General features: G+C 42.4%; 1 protein-coding gene across 2 annotated transcripts in view; it reads right to left on the bottom strand.

The window, feature by feature from the left end:
- Positions 1 to 24,812, bottom strand: part of SAXO1 (stabilizer of axonemal microtubules 1) — a 114,161-nt gene that overhangs the window by 12,024 nt on the left and 77,325 nt on the right. Inside the window, exons 2-3 of one of the 2 annotated variants that reach the window (XM_016960666.3) lie at positions 17,100 to 17,279; positions 1,912 to 2,114 (exon numbers count right to left, since the gene is read on the bottom strand). In XM_016960666.3, coding sequence (XP_016816155.1) covers positions 1,912 to 2,114; positions 17,100 to 17,279 — 383 coding nt within the window. The remainder of the gene's footprint in view (positions 1 to 1,911; positions 2,115 to 17,099; positions 17,280 to 24,812) is intronic. The other variant, XM_016960667.4, reaches the window with a different exon arrangement.

Genomic DNA, 24,812 nt, shown 5'->3' with positions numbered 1-24,812 from the left:
AGGTTCGGGTTTTTATCATAATAGGATCATATGATTTGATAAAATCATATGATTTGATAAAATAATGATTTTATCATTTGATAAAATGATATGATTAGATAAAATAATTTTATCAAATGATTATCTGAGGAGTTTTATACAAAGGAGTGGTCAGATCAGATTGCCATGTATAGAAGACTGCTCTGCTCCCTTACTGTGGAAAATGAGTAAGAGCTGACAAGACTGGACATATGCTCAGGTGTGTGTCCAGGTGTAGACATGGAGAAAACAGGATTAGGGCTTTGCTAGGAGGAAACAGCAAAACGGCTGAAGAGAGAGGGACTCTCGGCTATCAGTAGGAGCTGGGCTCCAAAGATAGGCCATGGAGTAGAGACTCCATGGGGAGGGACAGACACAGGAGCGGCTGGTGGTAAGAAGGAGGGTTGAGACGTCAATGGACTGGAGGTCCCAAAAAGGCCAAGGACTGTCGTGGTGGGAGGAGATAAGAGGACAAGCCCAGAGGACAGGTTGCCGATGTGCACAAAGACTTCAGAGGTGGGGCCATTTCAGGGTATGATAACATTCAGAATATTATTAGTCAGTTCTTGTACTGCTGATAAAAGGTGGCTTGACCAAAGGTAGCTATCTATGGGGGAGTGTTAGAGGAAGAAGCTAAAGAGAATAAAAGGGCAGAGCCCAGGTTGCTGAAGAGGCCCACGCCAATCCAGTCTTCAGTTCCTGGAAGAATCAGAGAAACTCAACTAAGCACAGGGTCCTCCAGGATGACAGAATTAGAGGCCCTTCTAGGAGCTCACATCCCTCCAATCTCCCTACCTCCACCACCATCTTCACCCTAAATGCTTGGCTTGACTAAATAAAAGTGGCCCTCTCTATTCACAGCATTTAGAGGTCCGTGAACTATTCAGCATGTCCTCCTAGGGCAAGGCAAAGGTTGGTATCATAAGCGTGAGTTATTGATTACAAACCTGGTCTCCAGTCTCATGGTCTCAGTCTTTGCAGCTGAGCTCCATAGAGTGGCTGTCTGCTAGCACAACACATATGACCACGTATCTTGTCTCTCCACTAGGCTAGAAAGTCAAGGGCAGGCCACTATGCTTCCTTCAGTTTCTAGGACCACACCTCATAGGTAATATCAATAGATACTCAATAAAGAAAGAAGCAATCCTATTTATATAAAGTTCAAAACTGGCGAAACTAATTTAAGGTATTAAAGGTTAAAATAATGGTTATATTCTCATTGGGGAGGGTAACAGAAATGGGGTAGTAATGTTTTCTTTCTTGATCTGGGTACTGTTTATATGGATTTGTTCAGTGTAAATTTATTGATCTGTATAATTATAATTTGTATACTTTTCCATATGTATGTTACATTTTGATATATTTTTTAAACATGTGAATGAATCAATCACTTAATCAGTGGTAGAAACTAACTTAGCCTGAACTTGAAATGCTTCCCCCAGTATAGGATTCAAACTGCAAGCTAAGGCAGGGCTTGGCAGATATTTTGTATAAGAGCCAGGTATTAAGTGTCTTATGCCTCACAGATTATAGTGTCTCTGTCAGCAACTACTCAACTTTGCTACTATGGTACAAAAAGTAGCCATAGATACTGTGTAAATGAATGAATATGGCTGCGTTCCAATAAAACATGAACACTGAATTTTCAATTTTATATCATTTTCACAGTCCTCAAATGATATCCTTTTGATTTGTTTTTCAGTTATTAAAAAAAAATGCTTAACTCTTCTTAGCTCTCCAGCTATACAAAAACAGGCTGATGGCCAGATCGGGCCCGTAGGAAGTAGTCTGCCAACTCTTGCACTAACTGAGTATGCACATAAAACACATTTCCTGGCCCGCACACAGGCTCAGCCTGTCTTTCCCCCAATCTGCCCCTCTGTGCTCTCCCACCTTTATAAGTAGGCAAACACTCCATCTTGTCGCTACATGGATATTTACTGTCCCGAGGTTTGATGGGGTCCACTCGACAGACAGGGTAGGGATTGTAATCTTTCTCATACGTCGTGAGCAAATCCATATTCTCTTCACTCGGGACGAACTGGTCATACTGGTGGACCTTCACTGGTGCCACTTTGTGAGGCCCAAAATCTCTCCTGTAAGGAAGAAAGTGCATGCTGTTGGGGTCCTTGGCTTGCGATAAGGCTTACGTTTTCTGCTCAACCCAACTCTACAAACATTTGCTGAGAAGTCATGTTCTACTCTACCTGCCTTCCCTCCTCCCCCGAACTGTTTCTCCTCTATTTCCCACTTTTGAGAAGGGTACCATCAATTCCTTCTCACCCAACTCAGACACCTGTATACATCTTTGACCTCCTTTCCTCACGGCCCCAGAGCCTATCACCACCAGCGCCCCTCCACCTCATTGGTTTTTCTTTCCCCTTGGTCCAGATCCTGACAATTTCTCACTAACAGCCTGCCACCTGAGCTTCCTCCTTCATTCCTACCACTTCTATTCAATCCCCATAATGTGGCCAGAATAAACTCTCTAAATGGAAATCAGATGGCTTTCCCCAGTTTAAAACTCTTCCAGGTAAAATTCAACTTCCGGGCATAATTTATAAGCCTTTCTGGACCTGGCTCCTGCCTTACTCACCCTTGTCTCTCACTATCCCCACCCCACCTGAGCACCCTGCACTCCAACCACAATGCCACCGTTTCTACTGCCGCGCTCTCCGCCTTCCTTCCACCCAACCCCTTCACTGCGGAGCTATCTTCCTTTCAGGTGCCGCTGCCACCTTCTCTGTGTTCCCAAAAGCTTCTCCTGCTAATGTTTATCTCCTTCCTCTACTTAGCCTACAGAAAACCCAGAAGAGGAAAACAGTGAAATAATTGGAAACCCTGACTCCTTCATTTCTCTGCTATCTGGTGTCAGCGCCCCCATTATTTCACGGAGTACCAAAACAATAGGATCGAAAAAGTATAATGGTCTTCACTAAACAGGAAGCAGTCCCTCCCCAAAGCATCCCAGATAAAAAGGCCCAGATGCTCACTGCAATGCCCACCAGGAACCGCCCTAAGGAGCCAGGGCTTAGCTCGGACTTGTGTTGCCCTCCAGGGCACTCGCAACTTCCCACCTCTCAATGCTAACATTTCCCTCTGAAGGGTGTCTGTTTTACACAACAAACTGTTTTTGCCTGGAACCCATTTATTCAACTGGACAAAGGGAAGGTAGATTTTTCCTGATGGTGCTTGCCAGAACAGCCCTGTCAAGGGAAGGGGAAGGTTTCCGGACAGGAAAACATTAGGCCCAAACACCAATAAAACCCACTTCCCGGCCAAAATCTGGAGCAGCATTACTCAGCCATGCTTGACTAGCAAAGGTAACACGCTCCACTGTAACCTGTCTTGCGTGAATTATACACATGATTGTCAGTAAACCCGAACCGGGTCCTGAAAATGCTTAGTGGGATGGGAGAAGGAAGTTAGGAAGCAGGAGAATTAGTCTCTCTAGGGCTCTAAGGAGGAAATGGGAGATGCTTCAGTTGAACTCCCCTAACACCCTCTGGGTAGATTTAAAAATATATCTTAGCGGCAGTTATAGGACATTCAGCCTGGGCTCCTTTCCTAGGGGCCCTGCTGTTAGCCTGAAGTGTCTGGAAGCTGACTGTGCATATCGGGGCTTATGGAGGGAATGGATTGAACAAGCAGCCAAAGGTCAGCTCCTACTTCTGCTGTTCTCAGTGAGCAAGTACTACACCCTGGTGTCTATTCAGCACTAAACCAATTGTAGCAGGGAACTAAGAGGGTAACTCCTTAGGCTACAAAGACAAATGAAAATGCCCAGAAAACTCCATCTGAAAACCAGCTGAGTAGAAAGGGACTCTTGGTCAGAAAGTGTACATTCTAAAGGGAGTGCTCCCAAAGGAAGTTGAGCTCTCCTCACTCTCAGAAGGGATGGACAGATTTCAAGGCAGCCTGAGACCACACATTCCTAAACCCTTATAAAAGCCTGTGCTCAGTGATGGCTACCTAAGCCTACACCCTATTCACTTCCAAAGAGTATCAGGAGGTACCAAGGGCATGCAGTGAGGAACAAAGCTGGGCGCCTGAGCTGCCGTGCTGAGCCCACCCAACCTCAGAGCATCTAGGGATGCTTTCCAGTTGTGAGGCTGCCACTCTCAGGGACCCTGCACACAGAGTCCATAGCAGCCTCTTCTGCAGTTACTCTGACCAAGAGGACCAGCTTCCTCTCAGGGATGCCGCAAAAACCTCCCTTCAAAGGCTGCCAGGCTCTTGAAAACTAAAGCACGCTTATTGCGCATCTCCCACGGCTTCTACTGGAAAAGAGCAGACAAAAGCCCAAAACCAAATTCACCAGTTCACAGACTATTCTGAAATTGGTTTCCCAAAGACAAAAGCCAATCGCCTTTTCCAGTACAAAATTTAAGTTCCTTTGTAAGTGTTCCTCTATGGTTTAATTTATTGATCAGCTATAACTAAGGCAAGTGATTATTGGGGGTGGGGGGAAGCGGTATCTATTTCTGAAGAGAAGAAAAATTTTAAAGTTTGACTTTTTTATAACCTACCCAAACATAGTTACTGTGGCTTAGGAGTGAGTTTAATCAGAATTTATGTGTTTCCTCATTATGTTTTTATGTTGAGAACATTCACTGAAACCTGTCATTAACCACAACATAACTGCATGTCCCCAATCACACATAATCTTACAGCCTTTAAATTCACGTAAAAGAAAAGTCTATATTTTAGTCTCCCCAGAATTGCTCCAATTAACTAGCTTTTCTTTTTAAGAACACTGGATCTCCCCTCTCTTTCTGTGGTACATTTCCCAGTCTCTGTGCACATGTGACATGAACCAAGAAAAAGAAACTGGTCAGAGAAGTAAGTTTCTTTTAGGTAAGTAGCTATAAAAGTTATAGAGTAGGGAAGGCCAAGAGTTAAACTCAAAGTTAAGTAAAAGGTTGGAGTGGTCCTGCTGGGGAAGTCATAACAACTTGACTTCAAATCATTTAGCAAAGCTGAAGAAAGGTGTTTGACAAGACTCTGACAAAAGGAAAGAGGAAATAACGTAACAGTGAGCTAGGGTCCTGAGCCTGGCAGTGGGAAATGAAGATTTTCACCATGACAAAAGGGCCATGCAACACTTTTTTTAAACCTGTTTTTAATGTTTATTTATGCAAACTTGAAGATTTGTTAGTGTGTCCAAGTAATCAATTATATTAAAATGGAATCCATCTTAAAAGGAGTTCCTCCTCTTGGCCAAAGCCAACCTCTCTCACCCCTGCCCTCTTTCTCGGGAATCTCATCTGCAGACCATCTCCTAGGCCATGCTTTTCCCTCTTCCTCCCTACTGCCTCCTTTCTCCACTGAGTGTTATCTCCCATCTTTAAAGGTAAAGAGTAAAACAAGACACTATCCTCACTGAGCTCCATTCTCCTCCAGTTTTCCCTTCTGTCTTCCAGAAAGTGTTGTCTACAAGTGCAGACTTGCCTTCCTCTCCTCATGTCCCACCCATCAGATCTGATTCCCCTCACTCCTGGATACTCCAAGCATCACCTTGTTTTCCAGACCCAACCGCTGCTTCTCGACCTTATCCGACTGTGGTTGTTCATAGCATCCATCCTCTCACTCAATTTTTCAATACTCTCTCCCTTGACTTCCGTGATACCACTCCTCATGATCTTTTCTCTATGTCTTCTATGGGGTTCTGCTCTTTGTCAGTTGATTTGATTGACTTTGTCACTTCTATATGCTATTCTCAAACTTCCCAATGTCAAAAGGCACCCTTCTAGAGAAACTATTCTCCCATCCTAGGCAGCTTGGGGAGTCCATCCCATTGTGCTGCAAAAGATCCTTGGCTGAATCACAGGGTTTGATTCATGCCCCTGGTCCTTATGGAACACAGAGTCCTCCTTACCTTCACTATAACAGATGGGATTCCAAGCCCATGCACTCCAGAATCCAAGTTACATAGCACCTGTCTTCTCCTCTGCCCTCTGAGACCCTCAACTCCCACTAAGGCTGAGGCAAATATCTGTCACCACTTCATATAAACCCTAGGCAAACTATTTCAAATGACTTTAAAGCTCTAAAAAGGTGGATTCTGGGGAGAGCCAACAGGTGGAAGCAGAAAATGGCACTGTGTGAGGCTTCATTGCTTAATTTTCCATTAACTATTTAAGATTCAAAGCTTCCAGCCTGAAGGTCAGCTCCGGTCTGTGCAAGGGAGGGCAGCTAAAAGGCAGATCTTTTAGGTAATCACCTTTTCTTGACTACAAAAACCAGAGGGCTGGCCAGGCATGGTGGCCCATGCTTGTAATCCCAGCATTTTGGGAGGCCAAGGCAGGCGGATCACCAGATGTCAGGAGTATGAGACCAGCCTGACCAACATGGAGAAACCCCATCTCTACTAAAAATACAAAATTAGCTGGATGTGGTGGGACACACCTGTAATCCTAACTACTCGGGAGGCTGAGGCAGGAGAATAGCTTGAACTCGGGAGGCGGAAGTTGCAGTGAGCCGAGATCATGCCACTGCTCTCCAGCCTGGGCAACAAGAGCAAAACTTCATCTCACCAAAAAAAAAAAAAAAAAAAAACAGAGGACCAAGTTTGAAGCAACCATGGATGCTGCAAAATGAGGAAAGAAACCTGGAAATGAGAGAGTCAAAGACAGGAAGCCCTAAATTCTGTACATAAACTGGGCCCAAATCTCTGCATAACCTCACATATATGGGGTAGATTCCAAGCTAAAGAACTGAAGTGAGATTTGAGCTGCCACCCAAGACACAGAGTTTGCATTGTAAATCAAATCAGGTTACCTGCCTGCCAAAGATAAAAACACTTTTTAGAGGAATGCAAACAAACATCTAAGGTGTCCACAATGTAGCAACATTCTCACTGTACAAAAATCAACCCAAAATCTGACCCATGCTCAAAAAAGAAAAAAAAAAAGATAATTATGGAGACCAACTCCAAGCAGACCAGACATTGGAATTAGCAGATAAGGATTTTAAAGTAGCTTTTTAAACCATGCTCAATAAGGAAAGCAAAGTAAGGCCATAATGAATTAAAAGATAGGAAATTAGGTAAAATAAATAGAAACTATATTTAAAAAGAATCAAATGCAAATTCTGAAACTGCAAAATATGTGAAGTAGAACATTCACTGGATGGCCTTAATCACAAAATGGAGATAAGGGAGAAAAACTTCGTGAAGTTTAAACTAGATTAATACAAACTATCCAATCTGAAGAACAGAGGAGGGGGAGAAAAGATTGGGGAAAAGAAATGAACAGAGCATCTGTGAAAGAAAAATTACTTGAAGAAATAATGGCCAAAATGTCTACAAATTTACTCAGAAATACAGTATAGACAATTCAAAGGCTCTGAGATTGCCCAAGCAAGTCCAGTGCTGAGAACTCTATCTACATTGTGTTCACACTAATTCTCAGGCCCAGGCTATGGAGGCTAAGTATATGCCCAGTGGTACAGCTCTGAGTAAGAGAGTCAGGTATCTCTTTGAACAAAAAACATATATATAAAATTCAATGGGTAGTGCAAGACTCAAGCCTGCTACTAACTCTCTTGTTTCTTTCCTGACCTTTGGGGAGGATACTAAATGCCCTTTCTCTCTTAGCTCTTCCCTCCCTTACTCTCCTTGGTTTACCAAGGAGTCTTGCAAATAAGTGATAGAGTCGATGCTACCAATTCCCTGCCGTCTACCTTTCAGCCACACCCATCAAGTCTGAACTCAATTCTATCTCCTCACTCTGTGCCTCCATTCCACTCTACCCATGGTCCCACTCCCTTTAGGATAAAGGTCTAACACCATTGAAGACTCACGTCTTTCTTCTGATGTTGTTCATTTTGCCCATCTTTAGGGAGCTGGTTTAGCTAACAGAATGTCTCAAATTGGGATCCAAGTGTTTTACATGGTGACATGCCTACGGGGAAATGAGGCTGGAAGTGCAAACCTCTTATTCATAAGTTGATCTCAGGTCTATCTGAAGTAAAGGCAGATTCTACACCAGAGAATTACCGAGGGCTGCAAGAAAGAGTTTCACACTAAGAATGGCTGGAAATCACAAGCATTCCCCTCATGGCACCTGCTGTAAATCCCCAAGATTTATGGTCAGTAAGAGTTGTGTGCAGTTATAATCATGCCTCACGCTGGGATGATAACCTTTCCAGAAACCAGGTGTTTTTTTGTGTCTGGGCTTAATCACCAAACCCAGCAAAGCCCTGGACCACGTGACTTTTTCATTCAGCAGGTGGGAGCCTCATGTCCAACCTCAGAAACTAAGCAGGGTCACTGTTTAGATAAAGAAGTGGGTGGGATGTTCCAGTAATAAGAGTGCTAAGAGCAGAGGGGTGACGACAATCTGTGCAGACACAAGGGTGTGCAGACACAAGGGTGTGCAGACACAAGGGTGTGCAGACACTGGGCTGACGCATCCCTTCCGCTGTAAGCCTCTAGGGGAACACCCAGATGGTAGCTTCCCTACATTTCCTGAGAGTGGCATAATTTTGTTCTCGGTCTATGAACAATAGTGCCCATCATGGCAGGCACAGGGTTGAGAAATAATGAAACTGTGGTAGAAAAGAGAACACAGATGTCTTCTACTCATTTCCCCTTTACTTCTCTTTTTAGGGTAGGAAATAAAAAGAGATTCATATCTGCTCTTTTTCCTCCCTGTGGACAACCTCGATCCTGCCACTTTTTCTTTTTAAGGCCCTTATGTTCATTAACAGCTTATTTTGGAAATTCTTGCAGAATCTGCTTTCCTCTACTTTAGCCACACTTGATGTACATGGTATTTATTGTTACTCTGACTCTGGCAGGGGCAGAGGGGCCTTCTGGGTGATATGTTTATTGTTGTAACTGACACAAGGCAAGGATAATTTAGGACAGGTCAGAGGGTACGTTTTTGTTTAGCGAAGCACCATCACGAGGAGGGAGGGTATCTGGAGTTGCATCTGGCGGCCTCAGAGCTAGGTGTTGGGGCAGGTCTTCCGCCCCAGACCAAGGGTTTGTCCCCATTCTCCTAAGCTTTGGGCAGCTAACAAAGCAACCTGCAACAACCAACCTTCAAAGCATCCCTGTCTATACTTTCAGGATAGGAAATATATCAGTGTCTGAAGCCAACTAGACATCTCACAAAGTATTCTTCATTTCCTGCAAATTGGATATAAAGAGATAAAAAGACCCACACCTGGAGACCGAACAAGATATTTGCAAGCCACCCCTCAGTACTACTCTTATCCTTTCCTACTGATTACATGTCCCTTATACATGTGCCTAGGACTCTTACTTGGTGTTGACCAGGGTTTCCTAAAACAAAAGCAATGCTCAGAAATGGTTCACATTTCTTATTATGGTCTTTAGACTCTCAGAGACAAAGAATACTGTTTTCCCAGCAAAATGAAGCCCAAACTTTAGTGTTCATATTGTTTAATAAGTCATAGGCTGAAAAAACAGCAGCGAGGAGCCAAGATGGCCGAATAGGAACAGCTCCGGTCTACAGCTCCCAGCGTGAGCGATGCAGAAGACGGGTGATTTCTGCATTTCCATCTGAGGTACCGGGTTCATCTCACTAGGGAGTGCCAGACAGTGGGCGCAGGTCAGTGGGTGCGTGCACCGTGCGCGAGCCGAAGCAGGGCGAGGCATTGCCTCACCTGGGAAGCGCAAGGGGTCAGGGAGTTCCCTTTCCGAGTCAAAGAAAGGGGTGACGGACGCACCTGGAAAATCGGGTCACTCCCACCTGAATATTGCGCTTTTCAGACTGGCTTAAAAAACGGCGCACCACGAGACTATATCCCACACCTGGCTCGGAGGGTCCTATGCCCACGGAATCTCGCTGATTGCTAGCACAGCAGTCTGAGATCAAACTGCAAGACGGCAGCGAGGCTGGGGGCGGGGGGCGCCCGCCATTGCCCAGGCTTGCTTAGGTAAACAAAGCAGCCGGGAAGCTCGAACTGGGTGGAGCCCACCACAGCTCAAGGAGGCCTGCCTGCCTCTGTAGGCTCCACCGCTGGGGGCAGGGCACAGACAAACAAAAAGACAGCAGTAACCTCTGCAGACTTAAATGTCCCTGTCTGACAGCTTTGAAGAGAGCAGTGGTTCTCCCAGCACGCAGCTGGAGATCTGAGAACGGGCAGACTGCCTCCTCAAGTGGGTCCCTGACCCCTGACCCCCGAGCAGCCTAACTTGGAGGCACCCCCCAGCAGGGGCACACTGACACCTCACACGGCAGGGTATTCCAACAGACCTGCAGCTGAGGGTCCTGTCTGTTAGAAGGAAAACTAACAAACAGAAAGGACATCCACACCGAAAACCCATCTCTACATCACCATCATCAAAGACCAAAAGTAGATAAAACCACAAAGATGGGGAAAAAACAGAACAGAAAAACTGGAAACTCTAAAACGCAGAGTGCCTCTCCTCCTCCAAAGGAACGCAGTTCCTCACCAGCAACGGAACAAAGCTGGATGGAGAATGATTTTGACGAGCTGAGAGAAGAAGGCTTCAGACGATCAAATTACTCTGAGCTACAGGAGGACATTCAAACCAAAGGCAAAGAAGTTGAAAACTTTGAAAAAAATTTAGAAGAATGTATAACTAGAATAACCAATACAGTGAAGTGCTTAAAGGAGCTGATGGAGCTGAAAACCAAGGCTCGAGAACTACGTGAAGAATGCAGAAGCCTCAGGAGCAGATGCGATCAACTGGAAGAAAGGGTATCAGCAATGGAAGATGAAATGAATGAAATGAAGCGAGAAGGGAAGTTTAGAGAAAAAAGAATAAAAAGAAATGAGCAAAGCCTCCAAGAAATATGGGACTATGTGAAAAGACCAAATCTACGTCTGATTGGTGTACCTGAAAGTGACGCGGAGAACGAAACCAAGTTGGAAAACACTCTGCAGGATATTATCCAGGAGAACTTCCCCAATCTAGCAAGGCAGGCCAACATTCAGATTCAGGAAATACAGAGAATGCTACAAAGATACTCCTCGAGAAGAATAACTCCAAGACACATAATTGTCAGATTCACCAAAGTTGAAATGAAGGAAAAAATGTTAAGGGCAGCCAGAGAGAAAGTTCGGGTTACCCTCAAAGGGAAGCCCACCAGACTAACAGCGGATCTCTCGGCAGAAACCCTACAAGCCAGAAGAGAGTGGGGGCCAATATTCAACATTCTTAAAGAAAAGAATTTTCAACCCAGAATTTCATATCCAGCCAAACTAAGCTTCATAAGTGAAGGAGAAATAAAATACTTTACAGACAAGCAAATGCTGAGAGATTTTGTCACCACCAGGCCTGCCCTAAAAGAGCTCCTGAAGGAAGCGCTAAACATGGAAAGGAACAACCGGTACCAGCCACTGCAAAATCATGCCAAAATGTAAAGACCATCAAGACTAGGAAGAAACTGCATCAACTAACGAGCAAAATCACCAGCTAACATCATAATGACAGGATCAAATTCACACATAACAATATTAACTTTAAATGTAAATGGACTAAATTCTCCAATTAAAAGACACAGACTGGCAAATTGGATAAAGAGTCAAGACCCATCAGCGTGCTGTATTCAGGAAACCCATCTCACATGCAGAGACACACATAGGCTCAAAATAAAAGGATGGAGGAAGATCTACCAAGCAAATGGAAAACAAAAAAAGGCAGGGGTTGCAATCCTAGTCTCTGATAAAACAGACTTTAAACCAACAAAGATCAAAAGAGACAAAGAAGGCCATTACATAATGGTAAAGGGATCAATTCAACAAGAGGAGCTAACTATCCTAAATATATATGCACCCAATACAGGAGCACCAAGATTCATAAAGCAAGTCCTGAGTGACCTACAAAGAGACTTAGACTCCCACACATTAATAATGTGAGACTTTAACACCCCACTGTCAACATTAGACAGATCAACAAGACAGAAAGTCAACAAGGATACCCAGGAATTGAACTCAGCTCTGCACCAAGCAGACCTAATAGACATCTACAGAACACTCCACCCCAAATCAACAGAATATACATTTTTTCCAGCACCACACCACACCTATTCCAAAATTGACCACATAGTTGGAAGTAAAGCTCTCCTCAGCAAATGTAAAAGAACAGAAATTATAACAAACTATCTCTCAGACCACAGTGCAATCAAACTAGAACTCAGGATTAAGAATCCCACTCAAAGCCGCTCAACTACATGGAAACTGAACAACCTGCTCCTGAATGACTACTGGGTACATAACAAAATGAAGGCAGAAATAAAGATGTTCTTTGAAACCAACGAGAACAAAGACACAACATACCAGAATCTCTGGGACGCATTCAAAGCAGTGTGTAGAGGGAAATTTATAGCACTAAATGCCCACAAGAGAAAGCAGGAAAGATCCAAAATTGACACCCTAACATCACAATTAAAAGAACTAGAAAAGCAAGAGCAAACACATTCAAAAGCTAGCAGAAGGCAAGAAATAACTAAAATCAGAGCAGAACTGAAGGAAATAGAGACACAAAAAACCCTTCAAAAAATCAATGAATCCAGGAGCTGGTTTTTTGAAAGGATCAACAAAATTGATAGACCGCTAGCAAGACTAATAAAGAAAAAAAGAGAGAAGAATCAAATAGACACAATAAAAAATGATAAAGGGGATATCACCACCGATCCCACAGAAATACAAACTACCATCAGAGAATACTACAAACACCTCTACGCAAATAAACTAGAAAATCTAGAAGAAATGGATACATTCCTCGACACATACACTCTCCCAAGACTAAACCAGGAAGAAGCTGAATCTCTGAATAGACCAATAACAGGAGCTGAAATTGTGGCAATAATCAATAGTTTACCAACCAAAAAGAGTCCAGGACCAGATGGATTCACAGCTGAATTCTACCAGAGGTACAAGGAGGAACTGGTACCATTCCTTCTGAAACTATTCCAATCAATAGAAAAAGAGGGAATCCTCCCTAACTCATTTTATGAGGCCAGCATCATTCTGATACCAAAGCCGGGCAGAGACACAACCAAAAAAGAGAATTTTAGACCAATATCCTTGATGAACATTGATGCAAAAATTCTCAATAAAATACTGGCAAACGGAATCCAGCAGCACATCAAAAAGCTTATCCACCATGATCAAGTGGGCTTCATCCCTGGGATGCAAGGCTGGTTCAATATACGCAAATCAATAAATGTAATCCAGCATATAAACAGAGCCAAAGACAAAAACCACATGATTATCTCAATAGATGCAGAAAAAGCCTTTGACAAAATTCAACAACCCTTCATGCTAAAAACTCTCAATAAATTAGGTATTGATGGGACGTATTTCAAAATAATAAGAGCTATCTATGACAAACCCACAGCCAATATCATACTGAATGGGCAAAAACTGGAAGCATTCCCTTTGAAAACTGGCACAAGACAGGGATGCCCTCTCTCACTACTCCTATTCAACATAGTGTTGGAAGTTCTGGCCGGGGCAATCAGGCAGGAGAAGGAAATAAAGGGTATTCAATTAGGAAAAGAGGAAGTCATATTGTCCCTGTTTGCAGACAACATGATTGTTTATCTAGAAAACCCCATCGTCTCAGCCCAAAATCTCCTTAAGCTGATAAGCAATTTCAGCAAAGTCTCAGGATACAAAATCAATGTACAAAAATCACAAGCATTCTTATACACCAACAACAGACAAACAGAGAGCCAAATCATGAGTGAACTCCCATTCACAATTGCTTCAAAGAGAATAAAATACCTAGGAATCCAACTTACAAGGGATGTGAAGGACCTCTTCAAGGAGAACTACAAACCACTGCTCAAGGAAATAAAAGAGGATACAAACAAATGGAAGAACATTCCATGCTCATGGGTAGGAAGAATCAATATCGTGAAAATGGCCATACTGCCCAAGGTAATTTACAGATTCAATGCCATCCCCATCAAGCTACCAATGACTTTCTTCACAGAATTGGAAAAAACTACTTTAAAGTTCATATGGGACCAAAAAAGAGCCCGCATTGCCAAGTCAATCCTAAGCCAAAAGAACAAAGCTGGAGGCATCACACTACCTGACTTCAAACTACTACAAGGCTACAGTAACCAGAACAGCATGGTACTGGTACCAAAACAGAGATATAGATCAATGGAACAGAACAGAGCCCTCAGAAATAACACCGCATACCTACAACTATCTGATCTTTGACAAACCTGAGAAAAACAAGCAATGGGGAAAGGATTCCCTATTTAATAAATGGTGCTGGGAAAACTGGCTAGCCATATGTAGAAAGCTGAAACTGGATCCCTTCCTTACACCTCATACAAAAATCAATTCAAGATGGATTAAAGATTTAAACGTTAGACCTAAAACCATAAAAACCCTAGAAGAAAACCTAGGCATTACCATTCAGGACATAGGCATGGGCAAGGACTTCATGTCCAAAACACCAAAAGCAATGGCAACAAAAGCCAAAATTGACAAATGGGATCTAATTAAACTAAAGAGCTTCTGCACAGCAAAAGAAACTACCATCAGAGTGAACAGGCAACCTACAACATGGGAGAAAATTTTCACAACCTACTCATCTGACAAAGGGCTAATATCCAGAATCTACAATGAACTCAAACAAATTTACAAGAAAAAAACAAACAACCCCATCAAAAAGTGGGCGAAGGACATGAACAGACACTTCTCAAAAGAAGACATTTATGCAGCCAAAAAATACATGAAAAAAGGCTCATCATCACTGGCCATCAGAGAAATGCAAATCAAAAGCACTATAAGATATCATCTCACACCAGTTAGAATGGCAATCATTAAAAAGTCAGGCAACAACAGGTGCTGGAGAGGATGTGGAGAAATAGGAACACTGTTACACTGTTGGTGGGACTGTAAACTAGTTCAACCATTGTGGAAGTCAGTGTGGCGATTCCTCAGGGATCTAGAACTAGAAATACCATTTGACCCAGCCATCCCATTACTGGGTATATACCCAAATGACTATAAATCATGCTGCTATAAAGACACATGCACACGTATGTTTATTGCGGCATTATTCACAATAGCAAAGACTTGGAACCAACCCAAATGTCCAACAATGATAGACTGGATTAAGAAAATGTGGCACATATACACCATGGAATACTATGCAGCCATAAAAAAGGATGAGTTCATGTCCTTTGTAGGGACATGGATGAAATTGGAAACCATCATTCTCAGTAAACTATCGCAAGAACAAAAACCCAAACACCGCATATTCTCACTCATAGGTGGGAACTGAACAATGAGATCACATGGACACAGGAAGGGGAATATCACACTCTGGGGACTGTGGTGGGGTGTGGGGAGGGGGGAGGGATAGCATCGGGAGATATACCTAATGCTAGATGACGAGTTAGTGGGTGCAGCGCACCAACATGGCACATGTATACATATGTAACTAACCTGCACAATGTGCACATGTACCCTAAAACTTAAAGTATAATTAAAAAAAAAAGAAAAAAGAAAAAACAGCAGCATAAACTACAATGTTTTAATACATCAGGACACACAAACACTGCACTTAAACCAAATCATTTAAGATACATGCTTAGAATAAACATAATCATCTGGACTTAGCAATATAGCAAAACCTTGTCTCTACAAAAAGTTTAAAAATTAGTTGGGCATGGTGGTCCATGCCTGTAGTCCCAGCTACTAGGAGACTGAGGGGCAAGGATCACTTGAGCCCAGAAATTCGAGGCTGCACTGAGCGATGATCACACCATTGCACTCCAGCCATGGCTACAGAAGGAAACCTTGTTTTAAAAAAAAATATTTTTTAAGTGGCCTGATTCAAGTCAAGCATCAGACAAGGCCCTCAACTCCCTCTCATTCTCAAGCCCCTGTCCAGTGGTTTCCACTAAGCTCAGGAATCCTTTGGCCTCATTTCTCCCATTGTGGGTGCTCCTGCCCCATTACCCAGACTGGACTTCCCGTGGATCTAGAAGATGGCAGCATTGTGTAGAGAAGAGCACCTCCAACTCACAGTCTCAACAGATGTTTCCAGTCCTATTCTGGAGAAAACCTGAAAGCAGAATGAATTAGAATGGTTCTGCTTCACCTAGACCATCTGGGACCTTTACTAGCACAAAATCATGAAGCAAAAGGGAGCAATAGGAAGAAAAGTCACCAGGTCTGAGGCACCGATGTGCAAGCATTGTGCTGGAACAGTCAACATTCACCATCATCTCCACCTCACAGCAACCCTGCCCTTTAGGGATGAGGAACCGGGAAGGCAGAGAACACATCAATCTTTCAGGGCTCAGCTAAGGACAAAACTATACAATCTGAGACTGCCCAGCTGCACTCAAAGATGTTTCCGCTCTACTAGATCACCAGTCACAGGTCACTAACTGAGTTGTCCATGGCAGATTCTGCAAGAGCCTTGCTTATAGACCAACCCTGAGCTGATAACTTTTCTGCACCCCCTCAGTAGAAACACCTCTGCAACGCTAATATACTGAACCATGTGGCTCAGCCTCCGCACAGACCTAGAGCTAACCAATCTTAGCTTGGGAGTCAAGAATAATTTAAAAGCAAAACATTATTTGTTCATCTTTCTTGAAGAACATTCAGTAGAACCCCAATTCAAAATTTACAGCATAATTTTAAGGGGAGAAAAAAAAGCTCATTTTTTCTCTGTTGCCAAGTTCCCTTTCACCACCACCACCACCACCATCCCCCACCTACCCAAGCTGGCCTGGAGCTTTTCATGTAACAAAGCCCAAAACTTGCTTTTCAGCAACTTCCCCCACTCTTTCCATCCCTTAAATATTTTTCTTAACCTCCAATCCTATATTATATAGATTAATCCAGCCTTTCCCCACCCTTTACTTCAGCAAGCAAGAATCCTTTCTCTTTAACAGAGAATTTGGAAAAAACTGAGAAGGCTCATAAATGCAGGATATTCCTTCAGAGATATAGTACATTAAGGCATTAATATCATATGTTGATACTGCACATTAATGCATTAGCACTGCACATTACATTAATATTATACATTAGCACTGCATGTTACTATATTAGTGTTGTATGTACCTGCATACATTAATACTGTTTGCCCTCACCTTGATGTAGTCAGGCCTTCCATTGGTATAGACCCTTTCTGGTACTCCCGCCTTGGCTTGAAGGACTCTCTGGGCAGGTAGGAGTGATAGAAAGGGTAGTTCTCGGTATATTCGGAGAGAAGACATGGTTTCTCTGTTTTATCATAAATCTTGGTAGGGAGATGTGGACAGTGATGCCGCCTATAAAAGACACAGAGTTAGGTTGATTACCTTCTTGGGAGAAATAAACCCAATTTCCTAAGAGTACTTCCGCCAAATGTGACTCAGACTGTAAAATCATATGACTGCCAACATTGAAAACCAGAATTCAACGGTTACTTTTTTCCATTAAACTACGTGAAGTGGCCAGAATATAAAGGTGGTCTGTAACTACAACTGGTTAATAAAAATTCCTTGGATCAGAGAATTACACACAAGCTGTCACACATGCCACATTGCTTGTGTAAGCAGGGAAATATTTCCATACCATAATAGAGAAATGGCTGTGTCCCCAAGCTCTCCGAGTGCCACCCAGCTGCCCCAGGTCCTCCCCTGAGGTCTCACAACAGCCCAGGAATTCAGGGCTTACTACTGACCTAACAGGGTGCTCCAAGGCTCTCCAATAGGGCCAGCCAGTGTCTTTTGTAACTGGGTAGCTCCTGGGTCAACTTGGAATATCATCATTGTACACAAATGACATCATTCAAAGCAAAATCACCTTAGTTCTGAGTCCACCAAACACCACTGACTATGTGAAACCACTTTCACATTGAAAGTCTCCCTCTTTTATTCTTTCAGGTCTCACCTCAGTTATTACAGCCTTAGAAAGACTTTCGCCAATCATCTTATACCCAGGATCCACCCCGCCGTCATATCCCCTCTCCCCACTACTCTTCCCTGTGTGTGCACATATTTTCTCCCATCACCCTGTGTGTGCCTGTCCCATCACTTATAGCTACCTGTGACTGGCATGTCTGTTGGCAAGTTTGTTTATTGTCTGTCTCATCTGTCAAGCTCAGGGCCTTTATCAACCTTGTTCACTGCTACACTGTACGTGTACACTGTACATTTTTCAACCTTGTCCACTGTTCATCGTACATGATGTACATCTCTATATATCATATCCTGAATTTTTCATTCAGTAAATGTTTACTGCATACTGGCACATTCGGTAAATATTTATTGAATGAAAGACTGAGTGTATACGTGAATAATTAAATAAACTTTATACCTAGTGATGAATGAATTGAACAAATGATAAACAGTATTTAGCAGTTAAAATTTATAGTGAGCTTTTCCATTTTACATGCATGGTAGTAAATGAAACCTACTTATTTACTTACTACTTACAGCTGGACTGAGTCAGCTATTAAAGCTGTCAAAAACTAAGTGAAGGTATTTTATCAATTTTGTGTGTGCCCACAATCTTCACAATCCAGCTGGGGTCCCTCTCATCATCAGGCACCAGCACATCAGCAAAAACTCCATGCTGGTGTTTTCCAACTTAGCTACCTTCATGAATGGCATAGAATTGTTTTCCCATTTTCACACTGGACTGATTTTTAATCACAGAAACTAAAATGCAATACTTTTGGGAAGTACATGGGGGAAGGGAGATAAAATGAGAGAAAGAAACCAAGAATTCCTCACTGCTCTAATGTAAAGCTATTTTCCAGGCAACAGCTGGCATGCTGCTCCTGTTAGTAAGTTCAACCTTTTATATAAATATTACTGCCACCACTGTTGTTACTATGTACATCTCGTCCATCTACTCCCCAGAGAAAATCATCAACACCTGTACTGTTCATATGGCTAGAATTGCATATTAACAAGTACCATTAGAGATATCCCTACGTATTTTCTTCTCACCTATAGACTTGTTATCAGAAATGCCTTAAGAAGGCATGAAATTGCCTGATTTACTTTGTATTATAAAAGCAGTATTGATTCATGGTAAATATTTTAGATATTCCTCATCATTTACAAGGAAAATCTTCCACAAATATGCTGTCCTTATAGTATGAATATCTAAATTTCACAGTGTTAAATACAATCAATAAAAGTGTGCTTTTTCTTTTTCAGCATGCACATTCTTGGCATTTAGTGTACAAAGCTATGTATTTCTATTTTATACCCCTTTAATAAAATATCTCCTAATTGTTGGCAAATAAATTGAGTGCTTTAAAGTATCTTCTGTACATTCAAGAGATAAATTGTTATGTTTGCATAGTAAACAAACGACCCATCTCCCACAGTGGATACATGTTAAATATTATTGCCATTTCTGTGCTCACAATTGGTCCGACTATCTGAGATTTCAATTTAAGCCGATTAGTACCCTATCATTTTAGGATTCCAACAAACCTCAAATCAAAAGCCAAGAAGCACTGGCTACCAAAAATACCTCTGCATGTATATTTTATTCACCTACATTCTAAAAGAAAAGTCAAGATTCTATTCAGGATAACTTAGTTTCAGGCACTTATAATAAAATGGGCTCCACAGGCAGAGTGATTACTTTCCCTTTTCAGTGCCCCTGTTTTTTAAACAGGTAAAACTACTTTCATATAACCCCCTTTCCATATTGTTACTTTTAAAAAATGTAACACACTGTAAGGATTTATTCCAAAAGAAAAATAAATTTAATGGCAATATACTGCAATATGATCGGCATCATGAAAGGAGATGTCAGTACAGCAACAAGCTTCTATCCAGACACTGATGTTCCATTAAATGGAATTATATCAACATATTTATAGAGCAGACTTTGACTTATTGCTGGTTGACTGAAACTTTGTCTCACTTTGAAATATCAAAAACCCTTATGCAAAAATAAATGTTTCATTGCCTGAGTGTGCTCATGGAGTCATCTCCTTTCCCTACCTGCACCGTGAATGCCCTGAATACCCCTCTCAAGATACCCAGGACCATGTCTTCTCATTGGTGATCGACCCAACCCTCATTAACCAGGAATCCCTCAAGGATAAAGATCAAGTTTGACATCTTTTTGTTTTGGAAGCTAGCCAATATTATATACGTATTTAATAGATGGATAAACAGTGTGTAAGAGGATGATCTGCTGAAAGAAAGATATCTAGAAGTTATCAAGAAACAGAAAATAATTTGTTCTAACATTAGTAGAGCCAAAAAGGGAAAGATAGATTTCTCAGTGTTTAAGAACTAATTAGTATCTAAAGAAAGTTTGTAGAATTGCCCTGCCTAGGGCATTTAAAAGTAAGCTTGGCAGCCATGATCCAAAGAACTGAAACTTCTTCAAGCTCTGTGATACTTGGGTCGTTCCAAGAGCTGCCCTCACCACCTTGCTCAGGTACATCCACAGACAAACCCAGATGGACCCATAGGCCGGGAAGGAAAAGGGAGAGAGGAGGTTTCTTTAGCCTACCAGAACTCTCTAGTCTTTCCACTCCAGAATTCACAATTCCCAGGGGTAAAAGGACATAACACTGACTTTCTGATACTTGGAAAAGAGAGTAGTAGAGACCTTATGATGGATCCCAGAAATAATTAACAATACTTGATTCTGAGCATTGGCTCCAAGCTAGAATCACAGAATTTTTTTTCTTTAAGACAAGGTTTCACTCTGTCATCCAGGCTGGAGGGCAGTGGTGCCATCACAACTCACTGCAGCCTCGACCTCCTGGGATCAAGCAATCCTCCCACCTCAGCCTCCCAAGTAGCTGGGACCACAGACAAGCAAAACCATGCATGGGTAATTTTTGTATTTTCTGTAGAGAGAGGGTTTCACCATGCTTCCCAAGCTGGTATCGAACTCCTGAGCTCAAGCAATCCACCTACCTCAGCCACGCAAAGTGCTGAGATCACAGGCATGAGCCACCACACCTAGCCTAGAATCACAGAATTTTTAAATTGAAAGGGGGCATGGGAAATATCTGTTCTATTATCTCCATTATGTTATGTAGATGAAAAATCTGAAGTTCCGAATGATGTACATGAACCAGTCATAGACATAGGATAGGCGTCTATCACTTCCAAAGGACTAGGTACATTTCCTGACATACAACTAGCTCAAGTCATCTATGACTCTCAGGCAATCCTAGAATGGATAACAGAACTTTAAGAATATAACAACTGCACTGTTACACTGGTACGCAGGTAAGAAAAAAAAGTTAAAAAAAAAAACAAGAATATAATAGGTTCCTCTAGAATAACATCATCCAATGGAAATAGAATGCAAGCCATGTCATACACGTCATTTTTAATTTTCTATTATAGTAGCCACATTAGAAGGGTAAAAAAAAGCCAGGCATAGTGGCACCTGCCTATCGTCCCAGCTACTCAGCAGGCTGAGGAGAGGGGATGCTTGAGTCCAGGAGTTCAAGGCTGTAGTGTGCTATGATCTTGTCTGGGAATAGCCACTGCACTCCAGCCTGGGTGATGTAGTATCTCTAAAAAAACTAAAAAGTTTTTTAAAAGGTAAAAAGAAAGAAGTGAAAATAATTTATTAATGTTTCATTTGACCCAATATACCTAAAATATTATCATTTCAACATCCATTTAAAAATTATTAATGAGATATTTTACTTTCTTACTCTTTCTTACTACACTTCAAAATCCAGTGTGTCTTGCACATTTCCTTCAGTTCAGACCAGACACATTCCAAATGCTCAACAGCCACATATGGTAGTGGCTTCCCTATTGGAAAGTGCAGATCTAAAATTCGAAGGTACAGACAAAAGAACTGCAAGCACTTGGGTACTGGAAGTTTTCTCTAAAAGTGTAGGAAAGATAAAAACACTAAAAAATACTTTTTGTTGACTAATATAATATCCATCTCTTTCTTAGGCTTTCTCTGACCTGTCTTCATATGGCATAATGAGAGGCACTAAAACAAATAAAAAATAAAGCAGTCTTTCTTACTTCCATAATTCATCTCAATCTATAGCACCAAGTTTCAGTTTTATGCACTTGGAACACTAGCTGCAGCTGCTCACTTTCCTGTCACTCTCACTTTTCTCTGTCTTCAAGGCCCATCTTCAACGCCACCACTCTCACCCCTGCCTCCCCACAAAGCTGCTGAAGATCCCACTACACAGTTACTGGCTGTGACTCTTCTGCTCAGAGTGTGCATGAGATTATGTCCCCACCTCTTCTTCTACTGCACAGCCTTGCATGAGCCTCTACTTTTAAACTTTTTTTTTTTTTTTTGTCTTTTAGAGACAGGGACTGACTTTGTCACCTAGACTGGAGTACAGTGGCACAATCATAGCTCACTGCAGCCTCAAAATTCCTGGGCTCAAGCAATCCTCCCACCTCAGCCTCCTAAGTAGCTGGGACTACAGGCATGCACCACTGCACAACCTGGCTAATTTTTTTTTTTTTTTTTTTTTTGGTAGAAATGGAGTTTTGCCATGTTGCCCAGGCTGGTCTCAAACTCCTGGGCTCAAGCTATCCTCCTGCCTCAGCCTCCCGAAGTGCTGGGATTACAGGTATAAGCACCATGACCAGCATCAACTTTCATGTTAAGAATTTTCATGGCTGCAAACAAAGCTGTTCATCAAAACAAATCCATGACCATTCCCCCTGCAATCAACTGGCAGCTTGAATAGTAGCTGGTATAACGTGACTTTGGGCTTTTCAAACTTATGAACTTTCAATAGTTTTTTAGAATCTAATCTATAAAAAGGACAGCATCTTGTAGGATACTTATGACTTGTCTTGCCTCCACCAGTCTTCTGGATCCCCTGCTGAGCCTAGCCTCATGTGGGCAGTGAAGAGGGTTCTCCTTCACTCGAGGAGGCAGGGTGCATAGTGGAAAGGGGCTCAGAGGCAGGAAGATCTGGTTCCAATCCTAGCTCTGCCACTGACTACTTGTGTAACATTGAGAAAACCACTTAACTCCTCTGAACTTCAATCTTCTCCTCTTTAATCTGCAGAAAACAATTTCTACTACTTAGTATGATTATGTGAATTAAATCAGGTACTGGAATTCAAATGCCTAGCCCTGTCCAAAGCAAGCAGGCTGCAATTAAAAGGCTAATTTATGGAGCAATTGCTACGCACAACACGGGCTAAGAGTTTTATATATTATTGCATCTAATCTCACAGCAGTGCGATGAGCGAGGCACTATCATCACCATTTTACAAATAGGAAAACCAGTGCTAAGAAGATGTTATCCTCCTCAAGGTCACATAACCAGAAGGTGACGAAGCCACAACTGGACGCCCAGGTCTGCCTGATTTCAAAGCCTATGCTTTTAAATCACAGCCGTACACAACATGGCTTGATGGAATGCCAGCCTGTACCAAGTAATTCTCTTTTCTGGCTGCTCTGATAAACCTAAGGGCAGCAATAAATAGTATGTCTGCCCTTCCAAGTTCCCTCAGCTACACTCAGGGTCTTCCAAGACATCCTCCTCTTTCCCACTGACCTAAAAATATCCCAATACAGACCAACAAATAGATTTAACTCCACTCCTCTTTAAAATTCTGATCTTTCCCACAGAACTTTCTTTGCTGCTTAAACAAGAGTGTCATTAGATAAAGCAATAACGGTAATAATGAGGGAAATAAAATGGAACGCTAGATGTAGAAGAACCCTAGAGATCAGCCAGCCCTACCACTTCATTATACAGATGTGGATGCTGAGTTAATTCCCAAGGTCACACAGCTGGTCAGCAGCAGCCTTCACGCCAGGGCCCAATCACCTCCCACATACCTGACTTCCACTTACAATCCAATTTCAAACCCAAAGTTCAGACTCTTAAAGGATTTGCAGCCCATTTTTCCTTTTTCCCAGTAGTTGAGAGCTTGCGACCTGTCACAGCTGCTGTTCAAGGGAGGAAAGCAGTGCAGATAATGCATTCCCCATCTAGGAGAGGGGAAGCTGCCCAGGATCGCCAAACACCAAGTCATAAAAGTCATCATTCCATGCCAATAGCTTAGAATGATTCTAGGGTGTCTGGAATAGCGAAAACTCTGGACACTACAGGCGAGGCCTTCTCAAAGAAGGATCTATGTCTCTGGAATGGTGTTTTGTCTTAACAACCCCCACAACCCAACTGGCCTCAGGGAAAGAGTAAAGCCCACACTTTTCCTAAAGTGCATTTGTGTTTACCTGCAGTGGTTTATAAACTTTTAAAATATTTATTTACTAAAAGTTTTTCTCTTTAATTTATGATATACCCAGAGTCCAAAGGACAAGTAAACTGCAAAATATAACAACTTTTGGACATAGATATACTTTACAGCAATCTTGAGGCAAGATACCTCACACTCCCTACCTACACCTCGTCTGTAGAGATCTTTAAAGAATCAGAACAGTGAGAGAAATCTGAATAACTCCAGCTTATACTCCACTAATGGTGCCGGAGAAATGATCAGGGATCATAAACCAGATCCTAGCCAGGTGCGGTGGCTCATGCCTGTAACCCCAGCACATTGGGAGGCTGAGGTGGGTGAATCATTTGAGGTCAGGGGTTCGAGACTAGCTTGGCCAACATGGTGAAACCTCGTCTCTACTAAAAATACAAAAATTAGCCAGGTGTGGTGGTGGGCACCTGTAATTCCAGCTACTTGGGAGGCTGAGGCAGGACAATCATTTGAACCTGAGAGGCAGAGGTTGCACTGAGTCAAGATGGCGACACTGCACTCCTGCCTTGGCAACAGAGGGAGACTCCGTCTGAGAAAATAAATAAGTAAACCAGAACCTCTGACAAGGACTAACCCCTCAGGCAACCAGAAATTGGGTAACAG

This window comes from Pan troglodytes, chromosome 11, assembly GCF_028858775.2.
Source record: "Pan troglodytes isolate AG18354 chromosome 11, NHGRI_mPanTro3-v2.0_pri, whole genome shotgun sequence".
In the NCBI taxonomy this organism is placed as follows: domain Eukaryota; kingdom Metazoa; phylum Chordata; class Mammalia; order Primates; family Hominidae; genus Pan; species Pan troglodytes.
This window is presented reverse-complemented; position numbering and strand designations above follow the sequence as displayed.